Source organism: Amblyomma mixtum, chromosome 4, assembly GCF_055824585.1.
Source record: "Amblyomma mixtum isolate Tamu chromosome 4, ASM5582458v1, whole genome shotgun sequence".
Lineage (NCBI taxonomy): Eukaryota > Metazoa > Arthropoda > Arachnida > Ixodida > Ixodidae > Amblyomma > Amblyomma mixtum.
Window position 1 is genome coordinate 43,483,908 of NC_143015.1, and position 24,667 is coordinate 43,508,574.

The 24,667-nt window shown below is 47.4% G+C and overlaps 1 protein-coding gene across 1 annotated transcript in view; it reads left to right on the plus strand.

Annotated features, from left to right (window-relative positions):
• The first annotated feature begins 6,749 nt into the window (after positions 1–6,749).
• Positions 6,750–24,667, plus strand: part of LOC149346337 (serine/threonine-protein kinase PLK1-like) — a 36,326-nt gene continuing 18,408 nt past the window's right edge. The window contains exons 1-6 of the mRNA XM_089541299.1: positions 6,750–6,866; positions 11,533–11,643; positions 14,650–14,766; positions 16,955–17,268; positions 18,137–18,336; positions 19,609–19,691. Of these exons, the coding sequence (XP_089397425.1) occupies positions 6,750–6,866; positions 11,533–11,643; positions 14,650–14,766; positions 16,955–17,268; positions 18,137–18,336; positions 19,609–19,691 (942 nt within the window). The remainder of the gene's footprint in view (positions 6,867–11,532; positions 11,644–14,649; positions 14,767–16,954; positions 17,269–18,136; positions 18,337–19,608; positions 19,692–24,667) is intronic.

A 24,667-nucleotide genomic window follows, 5' to 3' on the forward strand; every position in this document is an offset into this window, starting at 1 on the left:
AACGACGACGCACACGCCCAGAAGCCGTACATGCCGTACGCCTTAAACCGTACTGTGAACGCTAATGGTCTCGATGTTTACATTCTCCGTATTTATTTTCATTTTTGAAGCGTCGAGGCGACGCTTCTTTGGAAGGGGGGTAATGCCACATATCATTGTAGTGTCCCTTCGCAGGAAAGGGGTGTTATCATTTTTGTTCGTGGCACGAGAAGCGACCGGACTGATCACGATTGATCACACTCATGAACAGATGCACCTACGAAGTTCCAGATTACTGTAGATGATCTTGTCCTGTTATCTTTGCCGGCTTTAAATTGAGCGATGCCACGAGCGGCGGGCATTCGTAGTTCGACGACTGACGAGCAAGTTTGTTGCGTACGCTGTCGCCGAGTGATTCAGTTCTTTTGCGGGCGCAAGTCAGCCCAAATAAAGAGCTTCGTTTCCAAGTTGTGTCGCTGTCTTCCTCACCGCTGGACTGCCGTCACTACAACGGGACAATATCTTTTTATTCTTTCATCTGTTTGATTTTGGAGAGGCGGACGACCGTTTCTTTTTTCTATTTTTTTGGTCGTTGTCTGTTCGGATCAGTGACTCTGTTGTCACGTCACAGCTATTTTAAATGTTGCTGCCATGCGTAGATCAATTTATTTATTCCAGCGTTGTCACGACACTATTAAGCTGAGACGAGTGCAGGCCGTGGCAGCCGAATGTCGATGGTGGCGAAATGCAAAAACAAGTCCATGCGCTGCGCGAAAGCCAACACACAAGCGGTCATAAATAATCTAAGCCTGCACTACGGCGTCTGCCCTATCTCATTAGAGACGATGTCGCAATCAATTTCGTTACTCTCACTGCGACAGTACTGAATGGTCCCGCCTCTCGCGCGCTCGTTAGCATGTTAATGGGGCTCATCTCACCGTCCTCATCACAACTCCATTCAGCCCTGCTGGTTGTGTCGTCCGCTAGGCTGACAACAATAGCCGGTCCTACGTCAACACCACCGTCAATGATGTGGTCCAGTTTTGTCATCACATCTTCTTCACTGATATCATGCTACACGTAATTCTTTTATTTCTCAGCAGTCACTTGCATGATGCCTTGCCTAAACAGAGGCTCCACGTCTCGGAGCTTAAACGCCTTGTTTTGATTTTCCACGAAACCTTTGAAGTCGCTTCAAACAAGCTCTATAGAGTTCATTTGGCAGTGGTAAGTTGGCGGCGCACAACGAGTTGGTCAGCAGCTACAGCGATGCAGTGCATACAGTTGCGGTCCCCACCTGTGTTCACGTTGATGACAAGCTTCATGAGCTCGGCCTTCACCATGTCGCGGCTACACGCGACACCTTTTCCACACAGCCAAATCTGTATGTCCATTTTCGAGGCTACTCATCAGCCGCACTTTATCCTGTTTCAAATAATGATATGGCGCGTTGACCATCACTGTAACACTGCCGGCTTCTTCGGGGACAACATGACGCCTGCCTTCAACGCCTGCGTTGTCCGCTGGTAAAGCTTTCGCTCGCTCACCTGGGTGAGTTTTGCCGTCCTCTTGATGAGCGCATTCGTACTTGAACTGCCCCCGCTCACGACGCGAAGCACTTTAAGAAACCAACTGAGATCGCCTGCTTGGCAAAACAGCGCACTGTCGGTGTAGGGCACAGAGGCGACACAACCAACACCGCCGAAGCCATGTTGGAAAATGGCGACGCATCACTACCTCGCGGCAGGCCTCCGCAGAGTTGTGACTATACGGGCCTTGTCTGTTAATTTCACTAGTGATTAAAGAACTCTCTACCATCTAAATCTACCAGTCCAAACTATGTTTTGAATTGCTGCGCTTATTGTTTGATTAATAGTCCTACACTGCTCAAATATATTTTTTGTGTTCTTGCAGCCCTGACTGGACGAGAGAGCTCTGCCTTACGTAGTGCTGCAGACTCTTCTTGTAGAAGCACGTGCCAAGCACTGAATCCTTCCCCAGATTGGTGTCCAATGCTTTTGCTTGCATATTTATATGCTTCACGCGTCCCCTCTTCAAGGATGACGCGTTCCAGGTAAACGTTAGGGGTACTTACTCGCAGAATCAACACGACACTGTCTAGTGGCAGGAAACGAACCCCGATATGCGTCAGTGCTGCCAATAATGCCAGCAATTAAAAGGGCCCTTCGTGGAACTCTTAGCAGGTTCGCATGTTTCCGCTGACGTGACATGGGAATTCGCTGGCGCGCTTTCTTGAATGCTAGGAGACTCTGCACGCGGAAAATAGACTTCCGCACTTTTGTGGATGTTTGCGGGAAACGTGCGGGTGGGGAGCTCGTGGCTTTACTGAGAAACCTCCGCGAAAACCGGAGGCATGCAGCGGCCTCAAGCTAAAGGAATTAAAAATATGGGCGTTAATGAAGCGCGGCCTTAGAGTAAGGATGAACGCGACGTCAAAATGATGCTTCATCCCCACAATACAAATTCATGAAGTGCATTCTCCTCTCGGGAATACAATCCAGTCAGGAAGTAGGAATGGATCCCCGAAAACAACAGTGAAAACTTCCCAAATACCAGGAAAGCTGACTTACAGGAAGATGCTTTCCAATCAGGAACCCTCGTTCACAGACGCAGTTTTGGCTTCCTGCACTACCCACCACAAGGGTTGCCATCAGAGGAGATGAGTGAGTCGCCCTCTATTGCAATCATTTCAGAAATGGAGAGGAGCATTGGTTACCATCAGTTTGCGAGGTCGGGTGTAAAGGGCACATGTCGAAAGGGTACTATGAAGCCTTCCCCTGGAAAGAACCTGTCTCTACTTACTCCTCGTGTTCGCATTGCGATCTCACCCCTGCTAGGAACAAAAAAAGAGAGAGGATAAGGTGTGAGGCATAAGTACCCGTACATTTCTTTTGCTTACTGTTGGGGACAGGGTGGATACGGCATAGATCTTTTGGGTTCACTGGAAATGTTACACAGTGATTTATGGTGTCCTTCCTCCAAATTCCTTCTGAAGCAGAGTAAGGGGAATCTACCCCTTCCTTTTCGAAAGAAGAAATTCAAAAACGCCGTTTTCATTTCAAATCACAGTCCCGATTACAGTCACAAAGCAAGGATGAAGGGCATTTGTGTCAAAGTACTTCTTTCCCTACGGACATGCTTTTGTTCGGCAAAGACATCGGCCACGCATGGACGCTTCGCTTTCTCTTTGACAGATTCCGTAAACACGTTCGTCAGCTAGCGCAATGTTGTCAAAATCACCAGCCACACTGGCGCCACTACCTTGGTCTGGTATTGACTAGCGAAATGCCTACTGATTCAGAGATAAGGTTTCTCGATATTCGGCTTAAATTCATGGACAACCGCGTTTGCTGGTGCTATTCACCTCGCGCAAACAAACAGCTTCTACCTTACACATCAGCTCATTCTAAGCTCGTGAAACGAGGCATTATTAACCTCTGCATGGAAAACGCCTTTGAAAAGTCATGCCCCCTCAATCCACATCTAGCTTTCATGAACAACTCGCGAGGTTCCTCGAAGCAGGGTACCCTAAAGATTTCGTGGGTTCAGTCGCCGAAAACCTCCTGAAAAAGAAGCTCCGGAAAGAACCTAACACTACAGAAGAAACGACAGGTAAGGTGGCTCTCATTCCCTACATCCATTGTCTCGCGCACAATCTCAAGAAAATAGGGAAAAAGGCAAACGTTCGCGTGCTGTTCTCAGCACCAGAGAAGCTCAGTGTGTTATTCAAAAGGTCCGGGCCCTCCGCACATAGCTCCCAAAGGCAGCAGTGTACCATCCGCTACAGGAAGAGATTTGTTAAATGTACTGAGGGCATTGTGTACAACATTCCGCTCTCCTGTGGCAAGCAGTATATTGGGCAATCTGGTAGGTGCCAGAACGATAGGCTTCCAGAGCACAATAACAACATGAAGACTTATACCGGCAGCAATCTAGCTTTGCACTGCAAAGATTGCAAGTGCGTGCCTTTTCTGGACAAATGCTCAGTCGTTGCTGAGAGTAGAGATAAGCTAACTCACGAAATTGTGGAAGCTGCACAGATTGCTGCCTTACAAGATAACTGCGTTAGTACTCCATCCATATCTTTGTCTAAACGAGAGCTGGCCTTCTTGGGTTCAAAACATCCGTGATCTCACATTTTTTATCGCACCTTTTTTCGATTTTTTTCTCTTAGGTCAGCGCATGCGCTACTTTTGCTCAGGTTCCGTTCACTTGGTTGGGTTTGGTATTCTTCGTCAGTCGGAAGTTAGCGCCTGTGTTGTTGGTGTGTGTTCTCTCCCCTTGTGTCCGTCGTCCTGGTTTTGCGCTACTCTTATGTTACTGATAAGTCTATGGTGCCCTCAAAGCACGTCAAAATTAACTCCTCTGCATGAAAGACGTCATTCCCTTCGCATGAATAGCGCAAATCTCGGCAAAGCAAGTAATGGCATTATAGTCGAAGGACACCGCCTATGCGTTCTTACATTTCTGGGCGATTCGACAAACGACGAGCAAGCGGCGGCACGGAAGGTTGTCTGGAATGCCTTTATTGCATCTCGGCAGCCGGGCAGGAAAGAGCGGCGCAGCGCTCTGCCGTGGCGTTTACATGGCCCGCGATATCAGCGTTTTTCATACTCGTCACGATGAACAAGCAATCAGCAATACCTTCCGCGCGACAGAGGCTGTTATCACCAGAAGAACGTAACTCATTCGCCATCTTACCCAGTGTTGATTGATGGTAGATAGGAGTGTAGAATTCGAAACTGGGTGGTGGCAGTTGTCACCACACTCGGCTTTTTTTTCTTAATATTTATTTAATGGTGTAATAAAAAAGTCTATAAATTCGCCATTTTTCTTTCAAATGCAATCCCACATTCTCCACAACCAATACTTTTCTGGTAATTTGTAGGGCAGATTTGTTTGTTAGTTCTAAACCTTCAGGCACCAGGAAGAGTGATTGCCTGCGTCGATATCCAGCTGCATACCACCGCGTTCTAATATAAGATGGTCATTGTTTCTGCAAATTTACCACACACCGCACACATGACGTCGTCTCGCTGAAATTTCTTTATGTAGCTTCGCCTCCTAACACACGCAGTACCGCTACAAAGATTTTTGCACTGCCTTTTGAGCGGTCATCGAATGATTCCTTATGACGTGCCTTTTCCAATTTCCAGTTAATTTTATAATCTGCTTTTTTCAACTGAGTTGATCCCGTTTTTACTTTCTTATGTGTTTTAGCTGTATCTTAAAGCTCTATATTTTTCCCTCCCCATTTTGATTCCAGTGTACTTACTGCTTACTTCGCTCGTCCATTTTTTCCTAGTAGCCGGACTTCGCAGCGCTCCACTAAGTTGAGTTTTCTGGCGAACAACGTTGCTCTGAAATCTTTTCAACCGATAAAAAAACGCTACTCAGCCATTTCAAACGCATTATATATTCTGTGATGTCCCTTAAACGTGTTATTTTCTGTTGCAACGATCGCCATTGCTATCATTTGCGAAGGAAAACATTTTTAAGGAGCAGTGGCAAATAAGACCAAATGACGTACGATGCATGGAATCCCATTTTATTCTAATCCCAAGAAATCTTCCAGTACTACAGAGGCATTACTGCCCATTATCCGGACATAAAAGCTACAGTGAAGAATTCTACACAGTCAAGAAACTGCTTTGGATATAATGACGCACACTTTGGAAGCGGCGCTATCATCTCGTCCGCCATGTCGCAGTGCCTCAGAAAACCAAATAGACGTTAGCACAGCTCCGCTATACTAATACTTCCTAGAACTGTGTTTCGTGTCCGTGCTTGCTTATTGGTAGAAAAAACGCCTGAATAATGAGCAAAGAAGGCAAACATCGACTGGCAAAAATGCAATCTTCTCGAGCCGAACTAAGATGAAGGCCCGGTCGTCACGTGACGGGCCACTTCCGCTCAGTGATGCTTGTGCTTGGCCTGGGTGGAGGGAAAGGCCGCGCCAATGACTAATCCGATTATCGCCACTCCTTTTATCTCCACCTATCCATATGGTGCTAACTTCATTACACATGCTTACGGCCATTCGTCATGCTAGTTAACCGACACTGTTAGCTACGAGTGTACAAGATGGGCCGGAAATGCGACCTCACATATGCATTAGATAGGCCTTTATCGTGCAGCCCATGACTCAACCCTGGCAGCAGCTATGAGAAGCTATGATATGGGGACCGGAACAGCTAAAATAGATGACAATATAGCAGCTTGTCAGGCTCTTGTCAGCCATGCTTCTTATCAGTGCGGATTCTTGCCAGAAGCAGCAATATCAAAGCCAGAGAACTGATTGAAGTGTTCTATATCAGTAAGAAAGGAAGTTCGTGTGTCAGCGAAACATCTGTTGCTCTGTATCGGGCGGAAAAAAAGTTTTTAGAGCGTTCGTTATCTCATTGATACGTAGTTTTGCTCCTTGCGCTGGCTAAGTGTATATATGTATCTGGGTTCTGCAAAATAAACTAGTTGTGAGTGGCGCTCTGTCCCGTTCTCTTGTCTTGTGTGTGTGTGTGTGGTTTTTGGCGCCTTTAGCTTGACAACCAACTAACCCAGCAAGAAGTTCTCTTATACATTGTATACTTTGTCGACCAATAGCGAGTCTTCATTTGCGCACGTGACACTATGATCCGACCTTTGAAAAGCCCACGCCCGCCGGTCGGTAGCGCCAGTTTCATTTGGTGAGTGCTGGGCTACCAGGGATTGCAGCAGCTGAAGCAGGCAAATCGCGTTTTCCCTTGTTCGTGATGTCTCTCTCCAGCGAGACCCCGGCTAGCGTGGCGGCGACCAGCAACAAACTCCCCCAGGTGGTTATCGACCCCACATCCAAGAAACAATACACCCGCAGAAAGTTCCTCGGCAAGGTATGTGTCATGTCCTAAGGCCACGAGAGACTGTTGCATAAGGTGACTTTTTCGTGGTTTTCTTTCATATCATTTTCGTTTTCATTTCTTTCCTCAATAATCGCTTCCTGCCCGCATGTGCGCATTGTTTATAAGTTCATGCACAGTATACGGGTTTTTGCTATGTCAGCCTATTCGGAGTATATGGGGCCGTGGACCTCGTCAAGACGCTCATGTGGCTTTTAGCCTACGGCTGTCATTGTCCATGTATCCGTAGCTGAAATTGACGAAGGCGCATAAAACTAAAATAGAAAAGTCAAATATCAGGCGCTAGTCCCTGTGTCGAAAAAACGCGCAGTCCGGGCCCATCTGCACTCGGTCTGTGCGTACATGCAAATTTTCACTTACGAGAAAGGAAATGAATGGATAGCTGCCGTTATATATCTCTTTATAATATGTTGAGCTGCGATTAATGAGGGCTTTTTTTAGCAAGCGCAACAATTATATACTAATCTGTGAACACGCCTGTCGCGCAGTGCATTTTCACGGCCCGAGTGAATCCGCAACTGAAGGACGCTTGAGAAACACATCACGTGCCCATCTTATTGAGCATAGAAGCGGCCAAACAGTAAACCTGTCTGGTGTTTCGCGTGGAGGAAACACCTTTCTTTGAGCAACAGCTGCGCAGGAAACTCATCCGATATTTTTCCAACTCTCCACTAAACTGCGCCACTGGGGCATTGGCCTATAAAGGCCTGTTATAGATTTCTGTTCGTTACACTGCAGGAAACGCATGGGCTGTATGTCAACCTATGCCGCTGGCGCTTGCGGAGTTTACTCGGGCTTCCCTTCCCAGTCGTGTAATGCTTGCCACGTGCCTTCGCTTTACTCTGTGTAAGTGACAACCCTGAGAGTATGCAACTAATGGGTGAGAAACTATTGAAAGGAGCATTGGTCGAGCCAGGTATGGTTACGATACTCGAGTGTCTAGAGCAGCAGAACCCTGGATGAACGCTTTTCATAGGCCGCGGTGCGAAGTACGATTCTCAAATCAACGAAACTCTGTTTTGTGGTGCGCAGTATGTTCTCTACCGAGGCTCCTTCCGAGAAATACCCCGCTGATAGAGCCTTCGCCCCAACTGGCGATAATTACTCGTGCAGTCTTTTACATTTTGTGCAAGTACTGCCACTCAAGCGTATTTTTTTTTAAGGAATAGTGGCAGTCGTAGCCGTGTTACTGTCCCGCCCATCCTGTGGCAGTAATTTTGTCATTTATAGGGCATGGCTGCTCTTTTTTATATCGCCTATTTAATGTAATTCGCTGCGGCGTCGCTGCGCACGACATAGGTGCAGGGCCGCCATAGGCTCGACGGCAAGTATGGATCGTCTCTTCAGCCTCCCATACACACCAATCAGCAACGCCACGTAAAGAGGAAACACGCCGACATGTCCGGGAGGAAGCCGCAGATGTGCTCGCATTGACATGAGGTGTTGGGCGCATCGGGAAGATCTCGAAACACGGCCAACGCTAGTTGCGCCGCGTCCCGTACTGCCAGGCGTTTTCAGGAAAGTGACAGTAGCGTATTGTATCAAGTATCTGGTGGCTTGCGCTATAGTAAGCGAGGAGAATGCAGTAGGAGTGCGCGTCGCGCTCTTACCCTAGGCGTGGTAGAATAAGGAAGGGCTGGTCTACCTCGACAATCAATGTCAGCAGCTCACTCCCAGGAAATGGGATCAAGGTGAGTCAGACCTGCTTGCCACCAGCGCTGGTCACAATCGTCCGGCTACTAGATAGCAAAAGCAGACCGCTTAGCAAGGCTTGATGTAGATACTTTGATTGGCGGACTAGTTCGCCGCGCACATGCACTTTAACAATGGGTGTAGTCCTTACTAAGGAGGCGACGCGCCGGCTAGAAGTGAGAACACATGGTCTCTGAAGAGTCCTTGAGAGGAACTCAGCGGCAGACGTGCCTACAGCTTTGTCACGCTCACCTCCTCTGGCAAAGACGACACCAGCACTGCTGTTCCCTACGGATAGATTTCACGTGATGCCACAGGCGCCATCTTTGGGTGTTGCAGTGGATACTCCGGGACTTTTCTTGGGAATTGTGCTCTTATCGACGTGCGCTGGGGTGGATTTTTCCTTGTTGGTGCTAAGGGTGCAGAGAGGTGAACGATGGTAGCTATGTAGCCGCACAATGAATAACAAAGTCCGGCTCCTTCCGTTTCCTGCCTAGCCTATGCTGCATTGCCAAGAAAAGTTGTTGCCACGTCATGGCGAGTAATCTCAGCATTAGCGACCCACCCCTCGTCCCCACCCGTAGCCCATACAACCCATACTATCGGGACAAAGGACCATCGCCCCTTCCTGTCGAACCAGTGATGGGTTGGTGATAGGCGGGCTGACAGACTTTCTATCCAAAGATGCTGGCCGTTGTGACGTCCATGCAAACTACGTATTCATTTCTGTAAGCCCGAGAAGACTCTTCCTTGACACTACTCGGGTTGCTCTTATTTATTAGGATCTCCTTGTTGAAGTAACAGCGCGTTCACACTTGTCCAAATTCCCTCGGGCCGCGCGCGCCGACAGATGGCGACTGGTGTCGAGAGTAGGAGTGCGCCTGCAGCCTGCGTGCGAGGGTAAAAATCTGGTCTATAGTGACGCCATCTGGTTGTCAGGACGGGAACCATTACTGTCAACAAACCGACACTCCTCTTAAGCCTAGAAGCGGCAGAATTATCAGTTATACGTTTTCTTAAAGGCGAGGTCAGACAAAGCGAAAAACCGGTGCCCATTCATGGACAGAAGGTAGTGTGAGGTTAATGAGACCTCGCCCGCTCCACAAAAGTACCGATTCCTTTTCAGTGAACGCACTGAAAAAGGCAGCAACAACGGAAATTCAGACCGACGCGAGGGGTCCGGCTTCGAAAGCCGCCGCCATGGTTGTCGCCGCGCGGCGGAAATCGGTCTGGGCTGATTGTTCTCGCCGCGCCGCTTTCCGTCTCGCTCGGCGCAAAAGCGACCGAATCCTCTTCGCTCGCCGGATTTTTGGGCAAATATGAATGCGTCTTCAGTGTTCATACTCAGCAAGGGAATTTAATCCACTAGGAGTCCGTGAAAAAATAAAAGAAATTGTGAGGTAAACGAGGCCGAACATTGCAACTGATGTCCGATTGTAGTTATTTGGCACTAAGAACAAGGTCGGATTAATATCGCTCGCCGTCAGAAGGTGCGCGCTTGTCTTTTGCACCTAAGAATTAGAGCTTTTATGTCCAGCTGAAAATCTAGCGCTCATAGAAGTTATCATTAGTTACAACAAAAATGCAGCAAGAAAACCTAAGTACGGAACATTTTGGTAAGTAACTAGATTTGAGCCCCAAAAGTATCTCCATTCTTACGCCCCGAATCCTGAAAGCAGTGAAAGCTATCCTTAATATCACACAAAGCTTATTAATTTAGGATTTGATGGAAAAACTCCATTGTCTGATACAAGACAAGAAATACCGGGTATTTTCAGGAAAGAGCATCCCCTATCAGGTAGCGGTGCCCGTCGATTTTCATGCCCCTACTAGCCTGACAATATATGGAGGCGACTGCTCCCTTTCATCTGTCACTCCCTGCTTTGTCACTTAGCAGGTTCATGAGAATCAGCCGAGGCCATTGGCTGGAAGAAGGTGCGGTGGTCTGTATACTGGAAAAGCCCCTTTGCCTTGAGGCCTGCCTTGCTTTGTTGGTTTGAACGCAGAGTTCATCATTGCATATGCCCCCTTCAAGGAGGTCCTCTTAGCCAATGTCGTCCACTCATTTTGACTACAGCACACTACCGGAGGGAGTTGCAGATGATATGGAATTGATCACCGACTAATAAGATTAGCCGCGGCATCATGAACATCGGTCCATGCTATGGTCTGTACCTATCGTAGGTTCAGTTAACTGGCTTATTACAGTCACATACAGCTCAAGCACGAAGTGTCTTTCGCCCGCGAAAAGAACCCCTTCCAGCCAATGGCGTCGGCCTACTCTTGACCCTGCTAGCCTGGTAATGCTTGGGGGGAACTGTACTCGACCACAGAGGGAAGGGACTATCCCCTTTCATCTGGCCACTCCTTTCGGATTCTCAGACTAGCAGGCACATGATGAATGGCAGACATCATTGCTTCGAAGGGTTTCTTTTGGCGAGGAAACGCCGCTTCTTTCTTCGGTTGCATCCCACTATAGGTCCCGCAGTTCGCCGTTTTTCTCACGTGCTCAACTACTCGCATTACTATGCCACAAAAAAGCATATTCGCGCTTTCAAAAGCTCTTCGTAAAAGATTATTGGTGGCGCCTCTGTCGCACCTCTACATTCTTTCGTTTTTCTTTCTTCCTTGAACCTAGTGATATCAAATTATTGTGCCTGTTTAGCGCTTCTTAAATTGTTTGTCATTCTGTTATCTTGAAGTGCCTGTCATCAAACTATACCATGAAAGCCTTATATTTCTTTTCAATCATATTTTGGGGCACTATACTCGCATTATTTCTGTACTCGTGAAAGTAATCTATTTCATGCTTGAAGTGCCAGGCTCAGTTTGCCACCTAGCGAAAGAAAGTAACGACTGTGGGATGAAGGAATGCTGCTAAAGTCGAGTGACAGTGTTTACCTGTGATTTACGCGCACATGTAAGAAGGCTGCCACTTCTTTTTCAGGGCCGGTATGCGCGATGCTACGAGTTCGTCGACACGCAGACGAATGAGGTCTACGCAGCCAAGATCACCTCCAAGGCCCTCTGGAAGCGTGATGAGCGGTTCATGCATTATGTATGTTATCAATAAGAACTCTAGTTTGGGTTAGTTGGTTCATGATTCAACAGGAAAAACGGCGCAAAAGACGTGGACAAAAGATGTTACACGGTTGTTAGGGCGTGTTGGCCTACATAAAGGCGGGTTTGGTGCGAAATAAAATTCAGTTGCAAGTTGGCGCTGGTCCTGTTGTGTTTGTCTCTTTTGTCCACGTCTTTTGCGCCGTTTTTCCTGTTGAAGTATGTTATCAATGCTGTACTTCACAGCTTGCAGACATTCCTGAATTGACACTGAGCCCAAATACACAGAATCTTTGTTCTCCAGAAGTTTTTTCTGTTTCTCTTTGTCTGGCACCACAAGGTTCCTTTTTTCTTGGCCTAGAAAATCAAATTTAAAAAATGTTCGGCTTCTATATTCTAATTTGTCACCTAAAGACCGAAAAGGACTCCGTGATGACCATTTGGAAGTGAATCATGACATGGAATTTGTAACCTAAGGGTTGTGCGGCTAATTATTTTATACACCATAGTTTGCTAGCTAAAATGGCCGGGCGGTCCAGCTCCAATATTTCGCTTTTTTTAGCTTTTGTATCTCTCAAAAGCTCCGCTTTAAATTAAAGTTGTTGCATTGTAACTTTAACGCTGTAGAGACGGATGCAGGCATAATTCGATTCTATTCTATTTAATGTTCTTAAGAGCTTACATGAAGCACTTTATCTGGGAAAGTTGGCGGCAATCATGCAGATAATTAATAAATTGTACTTGCGCCGGAATATAGCAGCAAAGGAAACAAACACAGCAGCATGGAGCATGCACCAGGAGAGAGGCACGCGCGCTGTACGGTCAGCAGGTTTATTCAATAAAGTGCATTTTTTTCTGTTTTACCCACGCGCAAAAGGGCGGACCGTAAACGTCTCGACTGAAAAAAAAAGAACCAGGAATAAACATTCTACTCCCTCTAAGTATTAGCGTTTCGCCTTTCTCGTCTGTGTCTTGATATACGAGGTCTGTTAGAAAAGTATCCGACCTTTGGCCGAAGAAAAAAAAACCTGGGATAACTGGAGCGTTGGAAACCTAATCACCTTCAAAGTAGTCTCCTTGGGACTCCACACACTTCTCCCAGCGGTGCTGCCATCGTTGAAAGTATTCTGAAAAGGCCTCTTTCGGAATGGAGTTTAGCTCAGCTGTCGTTGCAGCCATAATGTTCTTCCTTCTCTGAAATCGCGCTCCTTTCAATGTCCTCTTGACTTTGGGAAACAGCCAGAAGTCGCAGGGGGCCATATCAGGAGATTTAGGAGTCTGTTGAGCTACAGTAGTCTGGTTTTTGGCCAAAAAAGTCTGAATCAAGTGCGAGGAATGTGCAGGAGCATTGTCGTGACGGATGCACCAATTTCCTGTGGACCTCAACTCCGGTCTCTTGCGCCGCACAGCACCACGTAGGCGACGGAGGATGCCCCTATAGTACTCTTTGGTCATTGTTTGACTCTGTAGGGTGCGTACTCGTGGTGTGCCACACAGAGGGAGTTAAAGAAAGCTGTCAGCATCACTTTGACATTGCTGCGCACTTGGCGGGCCTTCTTTTGTTTCGGTGACATGAAATGCTTCCACTGTGACGACTGGGATTTGGTTTCGGGGTCGTACCCGTACACTCAAGACTTGTCACCAGTGATTATGGTGTTTATGAAGTCGGGGTCACTGTTTGTGGAATCTAGCATGTCCTGCAAGACTTCAACACTAAGCTGCTTTTGCTCCGCCGTGAGCAGCTTCGGCACGAATTTCGCCGCAGCTCTCTATATGGCCAAATCTTTGGGAATAATGGAATGTGCAGAAAAATTGCTGATGTCCACCTCTTCCAAAGTTTCTCGGATAGTCACACGACGGTCCCGCATCACCACAGCGTTCACTTCGGCAATGACGTGGTCATTTCGGCACGTTGATGGCCGACCAGAGCGTGGCTCGCTCTCCGCCGATGTGCGGCCATCTTTAAATCAATTGAACCACTGTTTAATTTGTGTGCTGCTCATAGAATCTTCACCGAAAGCCGCTCTGAATATTCCGAACAGTTTCCACTCGGTTGTCATCCGGTTTCTGGCAAAATTTGATGCAGTAGCGATGCTCCTGTCGCTCCGCCATTTTCCTTGTAATAAAAAACCGACGAGAGCACTGCGCACTGCCTCACTCAAACGCATCGTCCCAGCGACTGACGCTATCGGCAGGCCGGAAAATATTCATACATGCGCACGAAGCTTCAACATCGGCTGGTGCAAGCGCGCTTGTTTCATATCCATCAGGTGTTGGCAAAAAAAAAAAATAAAGTCGGATACTTTTCTAACAGACCTCGTAAAATGCTCCTAAAGTTCAAGCGCACATTTATCTCGACTATTCAGTATCAATCAGCGACCCGAGGTTTTCAGGCGACTCCAGCCTTCTCTGAGCAGGCTTGACAATGATTAGGAAAAGTAGTGCCTTTTTTAATACTCACCGCTGGTGCTCACGTACGGACTTAACACAAGTCCGGTTTGTCCAGTGCACACTTTGCCCCATGTAAAAGTGAATTCACACCACCGAACATTGGCCGGTAGTCCAGGCGTCGCGTAATGCCCGCGCTCCTGTATCGTTGCCTGATTATACGCAAGCAACAGCTACCGCTCAAAAGCAGCACAACTCCATGTTACAGTAATAATACTCTAATGACAGAACACCTTTTCATCGGGATGATTTTGTGCCGTTGCAGTGTAAGACATTAGTAATTGTACTTGAGCGTCAACATCTCCCACTATTTCTTGTTGTTTGTTTGCTTTTCTTTCTTTTCCTCAAGAGACCAACAGGGACTATTTATCGTCGTAAGAGCGGCAGTCCGTTTGTTGTCGGTGGAGCTCTCCGCAAGGCCACCGGCGTGTCCGGAGGGAATATCCCCCCACGCTCAGGCCTCCACAGCTAAAGCCACGCGCTAAAGAAACAAAACAGCGCACGTGTCATCTGGCGAAAGCCCCTCATGAAATGCTTATTTATTTGTCGCCAACAGATGGACAAGGAAATCGCCATTCACAAGGCTCTGAGCCACAAGCACGTCGTTGGTTTCCACAGCCACTTTGAGGACGACGACAATGTGTACCTCATCTTGGAGCTCTGCACAAGAAAGGTGCGTCGACGTTCCGCTCTCTTTCCTGTCCGTTTGTACTTGTAGCCCGACGTTACTACAGCCTCCTGATTTCGTCGTTGCGTCAATAATTGTAGCCCGTCCGGAGGTCTGTTGCAAATAATTTATGGCAAAGCATGGGCTCACTGATCCCGTGTTTAGTCTCCGCCTTTTCGCAGATTCGCTCCACGATAAGGCTACGCAGCACAAAAAAACTGGCGGTCGCGTAATCTTGCCAAAAATTTGGCCGGCTGTACGTGATGTATTCACGTGAAAGACGTTGAAACATTCCTCAATAGAAGCGAAATAGTCTTCAGCAAAGCGGAAAGTTGGGCAAGTTGGATAACGTTCATGATGTAAAAAATAGCGCACAGGGAACACAAGGGACGGAAAGTAAACGACGCAGACAAGCGCTTGTCTGCGTCGTTTACTTTCCGTCCCTTGTGTTCCCTGTGCGCTATTTTTTACATCATGAGCGAAATAGTCTACATATTTTAAAAATTTTGCTTTATTGCCTTTAGTCGGAAGAGCAATAGTAAAGTTCATCCGGCTTAACAGTGCTTGCGGGGCAGCTTTCGCGCTTGCTTTGAACGTCATGTTTGAGCGAGAGGCGACATTACCCCACTCGTTACCCTATAACTAATTACGTTCGTGGCGCTTCTTCGGTGTCTTCATTAGCCCTTTTAGATCTGCCCTTTAGTCTCCATATCCAAGGGAGCCTTTTCCAGGTCAATGATAATGCTGATTACAAATCTAAATGGCGCAGGGGACTGTGTGCCCAAAGAGCTCTATGGCACAACAGGTTTTTTCGTCTACTCGTGGTGGGGTCAATAGTCCATTTCCTAAGCATTTCACACAGAAGCCGAGAATCGGGCCAGGCGAAAACTTGTACCCATTGTAACACCTGCGTGTACGCGGCGGCACCGGCGATTGAACCCCGCACCCCCGGCTTGCGAGGAGGATGTTCAGTATTTTTCTGCTCAACCTGCTCGCCTTTTTTCTACGCAGTACACGTCTACGCTAATGCTGCGCGCTCGAGCTGGCGTTACGCCATACAAGCTGGATGGTTGTTAATGCGGGTATGGGGATACACGGTCACCACGAACGTGAATTCTAGGGCCAAGAGACGCTTGTAAAAGTCGAATTCAGTATCTGAGAAGAAGACTACTTACAGAGCGGCATTGCCTGTCCTTACTTTTCCTTAATTGAGCAACAGTCGACGCTTCGACTGTTTAATTCTGAAAGCCAGATGACAACTTTCTTAGAGTTCTATGCTCCAAATAAAAGTGAACATTGGTTTTTAAGAAACGAAATGACGCAGTAGCTGTCTCACATATCCAGGTGGACACCCGAACCGCGCCGTAAGGGAAGGGATAAAGGAGGGAGTGAAAGAAAGAAAGTGGTGCCGTAGTGGAGGTCTCCGGGACAATTTCGACCACCTACGTGCACTGCCATCGCGATCTGTGGCATTCGGTTTGCAGCTTTCGGGCTGCGGCCGTGTATCTGTATTTTTCAGCCAGCGTCCGTTCCGGCGGACGCGGTTGTTCCGACGCGCGTCCTTACTCTGTCCTCTTATCGTTCAACTCTCTTCTATCTGCACGTGGCAGCGGTGGTGGCTCGGCTTGAGCCAGTTGGCAGGCCCGTGCACTTTCCTTTTCATCCATCTCTCAGTCGCAACCAACCAACCAACCACTGCCATCGCACAGCACACGGGCGCCTTTTTGCGTTCCGCCTCCCTCGAAATACAGCCGCCGCGGCTGGGTTCGAACCCGGGTACACCGGCTCAATAGACAAGCGGCTTAAACACTGAGCCACCATGGCGGGTCGTGCCGTAAGCGCTTCTAGGATAGTTGCTGATGCGGATTTCTATTTCCGCCTATATTTTTTCTCAATTTTTTTTTTGTAGAACAGTCGTCCTCTCCTTCCATTCCTTCCACCCACAAATTTAAAACCACCTACGTTTTGACAACTCTCAGTAAATATTCAAGTGCTGTCCTCTGGGCACTGAATTAAGTGCCTTGAAAAAAGAAAATCTTTATCAAGAATGGCGCGCTTTGTACATGGATGGCACAGTCGCTGCGCCCAAACCGGACACTTAGGTGCAACCCAATGTCTGAGTTGTACTGGTTGCTTCAGAATGGCTTAACTTCAAGGCTCTTTCCCAGGCTTCATTAGCGCATTATCTTTGCAGTCTCTGGAGGAGATGCTGCTGTGCCGCAAGACGCTGACCGAGGAGGAAGTGCGCTACTTCATGAACCAGCTGCTCCTCGCGTGCGAGTACCTGGTGCAGGAGCGAATCATCCACCGAGACCTAAAGCTCGCAAACCTGCTCCTTACTGAAGACATGCAGCTCAAGGTGGCCGACTTTGGGTTCTCCGCTCGCGTCCACTTCGAAGGGGAACAGAAGCTGACTATCTGCGGCACCCCGAATTACGTCGCTCCGGAGATCCTGGCCAGGAAGGGCCACAGCTATGCAGTGGACGTCTGGGCCATCGGGTGCATCATGTGAGTGTCATTTGATTGCGCAGAAATGTTTCCAACGGGTTACAACGTTAACGCTTGCAATGGCAGCTGCGTTTTATCGTAAGGGTATGACACTCCAGCCTTCTTTCGGAAATTACTATAAAATTTCACATATTCTTGCTCATCTGCGCTGTGGTGACAATCGCAAGTAAGAACTCATTGCCTTGGCGACTATTTATACTTAGAAATTTTGAAGAAAGGCGCGCCAGAGCGCACTGTGAGGGCGCATTGTGTTCATACTTAGACGCACTTCTGACAGTCAGGCTGCGTCGCCTCGATTGATCTAGATTTCATGCATGTGCATGGGCACGGTAAAAATAGTAATTTTTATCTGATGAAACTTCAGGTGCGTAACTTTGTCCTCCTGTACCGAGGCACTGTTGCTGGAAGTATTTAACTCAGCTTTTTCATCTCTTTGAATGTTTTGAAAAGATCCACCGCCCCAGTGCTGACAGAAGCGCCGTCGGCAGCGCTGTTACCGGCAAAAAAGCTGCGGATATCATTAGTTTTATTTCATTGATACCACTTTAGTGGCATTGTGTCTCAGGTGGCGGGAATTCGCTGCCGCTAAAATACTGCGGTTGTCCCGCCTCTGAGGTCAGGATTTGGTCAGTCGATCAGCAGGCGGGAAGCGACGTTCTTGTGTCGGAAAAGTACATTTCAAAGATCTAGACCCAGTTTTTCAACCACGCTGCCCGGTATACATATATTCGGGCGAGGAGCTTTCTATCGCCTGAAAGAAAATATGGTAAGAAAAATTCGCACAGTAATTTTGTTAATGAGAATAACTATAAGTACACAAATAAATTAACAAAATTTAACATGACATGCCTGCAACTGTTCCCCGCAGGTACGCGCTGCTGTTGGGGCAACCCCCGTTCATGGCGTCGTCGGTGGAGAGTACCCACACTCGAATAATGAACAACGAATACGATCTCCCTCTGACTCTGTCCTCCGACGCAAGCGACCTCATCAAGTGGATGCTCGATCCGGAGCCAGCAGAGCGGCCGAGCATCCAGGACATCATGAACCACGATTTCATGACAAAGGGTAGGTTTTATTTCCGGACTGTTGTCAGGCGCATACTGGCTGGTATCCCTCGAAGGTTAATTTCTCTTCTCGTTCCCTCACCACTGCCTCCGGCACGCATCCTTATCACACTCTTTTGGTATGCCAGATAGGACTAGAGCATTAAAAGAGCGGTCATGGTCAAATGCAGCTCGTATAACCCCCGCCCAGTGGTTTTGTTTCTGGGCAAAGGTTTACATGTTAAAAGGTTCAATTCACGGAGCCATTTTTATCTCTAGGTGGAAGTGCCTCTAGACACGATCACGTGTATGCGCACAAGCAGCTTTTAAAGACTGGTCATATTTTTTGCCGTCATGCAAGCAAATGGGAAATGGTAACAAAAAAATGTGGGAGATTTTTAACGGAGGTAAACCAAGTAGACGTGCTCAAGCATGTGTTTAGCCTCTGGCACATGGTTTCGCTTTTTATGGTCGTCGGCACATCTGGCGACGATGACAGCTTCGCGGCAAGCCCTAGTTCTGGCCCCCCAAAAAAGGATTAGTGGGGACACTTAAGCTCCGCATTATGGTTAAGATGTGATATCAGTAGAGGGTTATTGCCACTATACGCAGTATTGATCACTCTCTACTTGGCATTTGATACAACCCTGGAGTCCTGAAGCATCTAGTGTGGCCGTGGTGTAGCAGGGAAGCGATGTGCGATGACAGGTGCTGCGAACGGCGGGGGTTTGCGTATTGGTCAGTTTGCACACCATCTGGTAGGCAGGCCTATGATGGCGCCGCGAGATCATGTGACCTAGGTTGCCTCTTCGAGCTTTTTTTCGCACACGATGTCGACGACGCCAGGTTTTATGTAGAACAGGAGCCTTAACGCTTTCGTGTTCCCGCGTGCCGCCGCGGCAAAAGTCTGTTGCCTTGATTGATATAAAGGTGGTTGGTCGCGTCTACACGCAGCCATGTCAGAGTACCTGAATTACTCTTGCTGTGAAATGCTAGGAAGAGATAAATATTCGACCTCAACTCCCAGTCATACGTGCATGATCCTTGATATAAGAATCCTTTAATAGCGTTAGAGTCCTCCAATAGCGCGTCATGGTCATGATAATTCTCCCTATGTCTACGTGTGAGCTTGGTACGCTGCCCAAAGAGGCCACACGGCGGTGCTGGCGTTATTCCAGAAGCATGTCTTGGCGATCGAGCGGCGGAGCGGGAGGTTTCCTAGACGTGCAGAAGTCGACGTTTTGCGGTCCGTTGTTCTCTGGGGCTGGCACCCGGATGTGTGACCGGCGAGCAGCGGCGACAAAGCGTTTCCTGTCCGACGCCGAATTGGAAGAGACGTGGAGACGTGCCATGTACAACATTCGTGACGACGAATTTGTACTCCCTTGGGACGTTGTGCCTCAGCGACGATATATGAACAGCGTCAGGACGCTGTTCCTATGTTATTCAAAGAGCTTCACGATAATTACACAAGTCCTATCCACGTTCTCGGCCATCAGCAAAGCGACAACGCATCGCATCGGATGCCTGCGCAGCAGCGGATGCTTTGGAATACTTGATCCCAAAAATACACGGCCATTGACGACGCTATACTGAAGAATTTAATGACGATGGGCATCAATATTAGCACTGATGGCTCTCTTGTGCCGACGCGTCAAATCTTGAAAGGGCTACAGGAGGCACTCATTGGAATGACAGCTGCCTTTTTTTTTTGAGATTCTGTAGAATATGCCAATTCTTGCTTCGATTTAACCGGCGAAAATGTAAAGCCATTGTGCAATCCGAGCTGCGCAGAGTCTGGAATCGGAGCTTCGCGACTGTGCATGCAAAATGCCCAGTCCGTGCAGCAAAAAGTCGAGCCGCTAAGAACTGCTATATTGAAGCTTCTTTTTATGTTATTATTACTATATATGAATATATACAAGTCGTTCATGTGTTCATTTAGTGCGTCTACGCCGGCAAAGGCGGTAACTCGACAGCTGCAAAAATATTTTATATTACTATGTTAACTAAGGTGACAGTAGAGTACTGTAAAGCGTACCGGAGCACGTGGCAATTCAGAATGGCATTATTGCACCGAAATCGGTGCAGTTAGCTACGCTCGGCAAAGCTACAGCCGCAGAAAGGAATCTTTTATAGGCTTAAAAGATGAGCAAGTGAATGTACCCTCCCCTGCGCAAGTATCGCGAGCAAAATCGAAAGCACTGTGCTTCCGAAAGTTCAATGCCGTGGTGCCGCGCATAGCTACCAGAAAGTGAGACGTTTTGACGAGTTCGTCGGCTAATGTCGCATAGACTAACCCATTAAATAAACCCTCCGTTAAAAATTGCTCGCCGGATAGCGATGAACGCACCGCAATATAGGCAACATGCTGTTAAATCTCCAGTCGCGTCTACTGAAGTTAACCATTTCCATTTGTTGTGCTGTAATCAAATAGTCATGTGTTACCAACTATCCCTACAATTCGCCCTCACCATTAAGCATGATAAGTCTCCATGAAACAAGCAGACTAAAGCAGGTAAAGTCCGAGCTTTGGAACTGATGGCAGCGTTGTTTTTCGATATAAGCGTCAAGCGGGCTAGAATTCTAGAAATGTAGCAGATAAAAGACTTCCACTTTTCGCATAAATTATTAAAAATACCAAAGTAATAACCCGTGCGCGAAGCAAGTTTTGTTCGTGCGATCACATCACAAGCCGCCGTTGCGGTCCTCGATTGCCTATAGCGCCCCTAGCAGCCAGGCCGCGAACCAAACTTTGGTGTATCGAAGGACTCATATAAGTCACGCTGAAGATAACTTGTGTTCAGGTTACCGCGACACACAACGATCAGCCTCTGCAAGACACAACGCATTCCTCTGGCCGTCAAAATTAAAAAGCGGATTGGTTTCAGAATGGTAACGTCACAAAACGGCCTCTGCGCGGGACAACATTCAGTATGTTATGCCACAGTGTAAATGAAGGCGGTTTCGCTACTAGTTACAGTTTGTATGGATCATGCTGCCATTATTGGTATCCTACGCTGTTGTCCATGCACTCAGTTCGACATAGATTCCTTTCCATCAATTCATTAGGACGGATTCCTTACTCTTCCTTCTAGGGCTTTTTCATGGGAATGCCACGACAAACCGGTAAAAACGTTAATAGTGCCACACCGAACGCACGAGCAGTAGCAGCAGGCCCTGTCCAGCGACCCTGTCGACCAGCAAGCCTGCGTCATCCATCTAGTCCACAAGTCAGCTTTCACCAGCGGAGCCCTGGTATAGGGGCCCCGATCACTCAATTCTAATTAAATGTTTTCTCTCTCTATCTGTCTCTCGCCGCGGCCATGATGGATGGAAAAAATTGTCCGCCCACACTGCCTCAGCGTTCGACTTGAAGAGTGTTAGCTACGGGAGCTTCAAGTGTTTACATCGGTGTGCTCACCAAGAACACTGGCCAGAACACCTAAGGCTAGAAAGAAGACATTTCTCACCGCCACACAAACAACTGTCCTCCTCGAATGCCATTGACTGGAGAGAATAAAAAACATATACCCAATTCTTCACATTTTACACAAGATCAGATTCATACAATACCCAAGTTACTGTCCTTGGTGTGCAGCAAGCCCCACGCTGTACCTTACATATTGGGAACGCCAGCATGTCTTGTTGATATGTGTTATGAAGCACGGTTGCTTTTTTTGCTTTTTTGTATCCTCTTAACCTATGTAATTAACCTACTTTTGCAGTCTGTGCAAGTGTGATTGTTGTTCCTATCAATGTAGGTTTTTTTCGTTTTTTTTCTCTTTTTTATATTGCAAGCCATGTAATTTTGTCTGAACCGAGTCTGCACTTTGGTTGATTGCCGTGGCCCGCCCGCAACGCCCTGTATTGCGCTTCCGCTGGCACACATACTTCCATGTGTAAATATAACAAAATAAATATGTATGTCTGTATATGTGTATGTATGTATGTATGCATGTATGTAAACGGGACAAAATGATAATAGTGCCACAATCGAACACACGAGCAGTGGGAGCACGCCCTGATCAGGACAATTTGGACCAGCAAGGCTTGATCATCCATCTAGTTCACAAGTCAGCTGCCACCAGCGGAGGCCTGTACTAGGGGCCCCGACCACCAGCTCCTGCGAATTACTCTATTCTAACTAAAACTTTCCTCTCTCTCTCCGGAGACATTCATTCAAAGCGCTATCTACATAGATTTTGCACTAGTATTGAGATTTAGAGCCCCCTTGGCTATATCCGCTTAAAGCTCTATATTTTTCCCTCCACTCTTTGATTCCAGTGTACTTACTGCTTACTTCCCTCGTCCATTTTTTCCTAGTAGCCAGACTTCGCAGCGCTCCACTAAGTTGAGTTTTCTGGCGAACAACGTTGCTCTGAAATCTTTTACACCGATAAAAAAACGCTACTCAGCCATTTCAAACACATTATATATTCTGTGATGTCCCTTAAACGTGTTATTTTCTGTTACAACGATCGCCATTGCTATCATTTGCGAAGGAAAACATTTTTAAGGAGCAGTGGCAAATAAGACCAAATGACGTACGATGCATGGAATCCCATTTTATTCTAATGCCAAGAAATCTTCCAGTATGTTGGGGAGGAGGAATAACCGCAAACTTGACAGGACTGAAGATCGAGAAGAGGACAGGACGAGCGGTAAACTTCAGTTGCTAGTATACCGCTCGTCCTGTCCTCTTCTCGATCTTCAGTCCTGTCAAGTTTGCGGTTATTCCTCCTCCCCAACATGTCTGACCAACTGGCCCAAAGCTTCCCCTTGTTGAATCTTCCAGTACTACAGAGGCATTACTGCCCATTATCCGGACATAAAAGCAACTTAAAGAATTCTACACAGTCAAGAAACTGCATTGGTTATAATGACGCACACTTTGGAAGCGGCGCTATCATCACCTCGTCCGCCATGTCGCAGTGCCTCAAAAAACCAAATAGACGTTAGCACAACTCCGCTGTACTAATACTTCCTAGAACTGTAATAAGGGAGTAATTACTCCCTTATTACAAATCTACTCCACCTTGGGGGATTCGCCTAAACATTTGACCAACACTTTCTAGAACTGTGTTTCGTGTCCGTGCTTGCGTATTGGCAGAAAAAAACGCCTGAATAATGAGCAAAGAAGGCATACATCGACTGGCACAAATGCAATCTTCTGGAGCCGAACTAAGATGAAGGCCCGGTCGTCACGTGACGGGCCACTTCCGCTCAGTGATGCTTGTGCATGGCCTGGGTGGAGGGAAAGGCCGCGCCCAAGGCTAATCCGATTACCGCCGCTCCTCTGGTCTTCACCTTTCCATATGGTGTTAAGCTCATTACACATGCTTACGGCCATTCGTCATGCTTGTTTACCGACACTGTTAGCAACAAGTGTACAAGGCGGGCCGGAAATGCGACGTAACATACGCATTAGATAGGCCTTTATCGTGCAGCCCATGACTCAGCCCTGGCAGCAGCTATCAGAAGCTATGATATGGGGACCGGAACAGCTAAAATAGAACAGCTAAAATAGAAACCGGTTTCGAGCATGCTTATTCTTCAAAAAAAGCGGAGGGAGGGTGATAGGAGGCTTTGTAGGGTTTCCACAGCAGGCAGTAACTGGAATTCCAGCTGGAGGCGCACCCATGCCTCACTCAAGCTCCTGAAAAGGGGTTTACAATAGGTGAATCAGCTGCTCCAGCCAGGTCGGGTGGGGACGGTAGTGAAGGCACATAAGAGAACTTCTTGCTGGTATAGTTGGTAATTCATTGTAAAAGTAAAGGCGCCAAAAACCACACACACACGCACAGGACAACAGAAAAGAAGAGAGCGCCACTCACAACTAGTTTATTTTGCGGAACCCAGATACATATATACACTTAGCCGGCGCCTGCGCTAGGAGCAAAATAACGTATCAATGAGATAACGAACGCTCTAAAAACTTTTTTCCGCCTGATACAGGGCAACAGATGTTTCACTGACACACGAACTTCCGTTTTTATTGATACAGAACGCTTTAATCAGTTCTCTGGCTTTGATATCGCTGCTTCTGGCAAGAATCCGCACTCATGAGAATCATGGCTGACAAAAGCGTGAAGGGCATGATCTGATATTTTTCCGCAAATTTGGGCCCTCTTTATTTTGTTCTACGTTTCGTTCATGTTCCCTAATTCGCTCATTGACGCAGCGCCCTGTTTGTCCTATATAGGAACAACCGCACGACAGGGGAATTTCGTAAACAACCCGACTTTTTTTTAAGATAAGATAAGAATTTATTGTGTACAAATCGGTTACATAAATTCAGTATACAGGCGAGGGTCCCAAAGTCAAGCGACTGTCACGGGACCCCCGGTAGA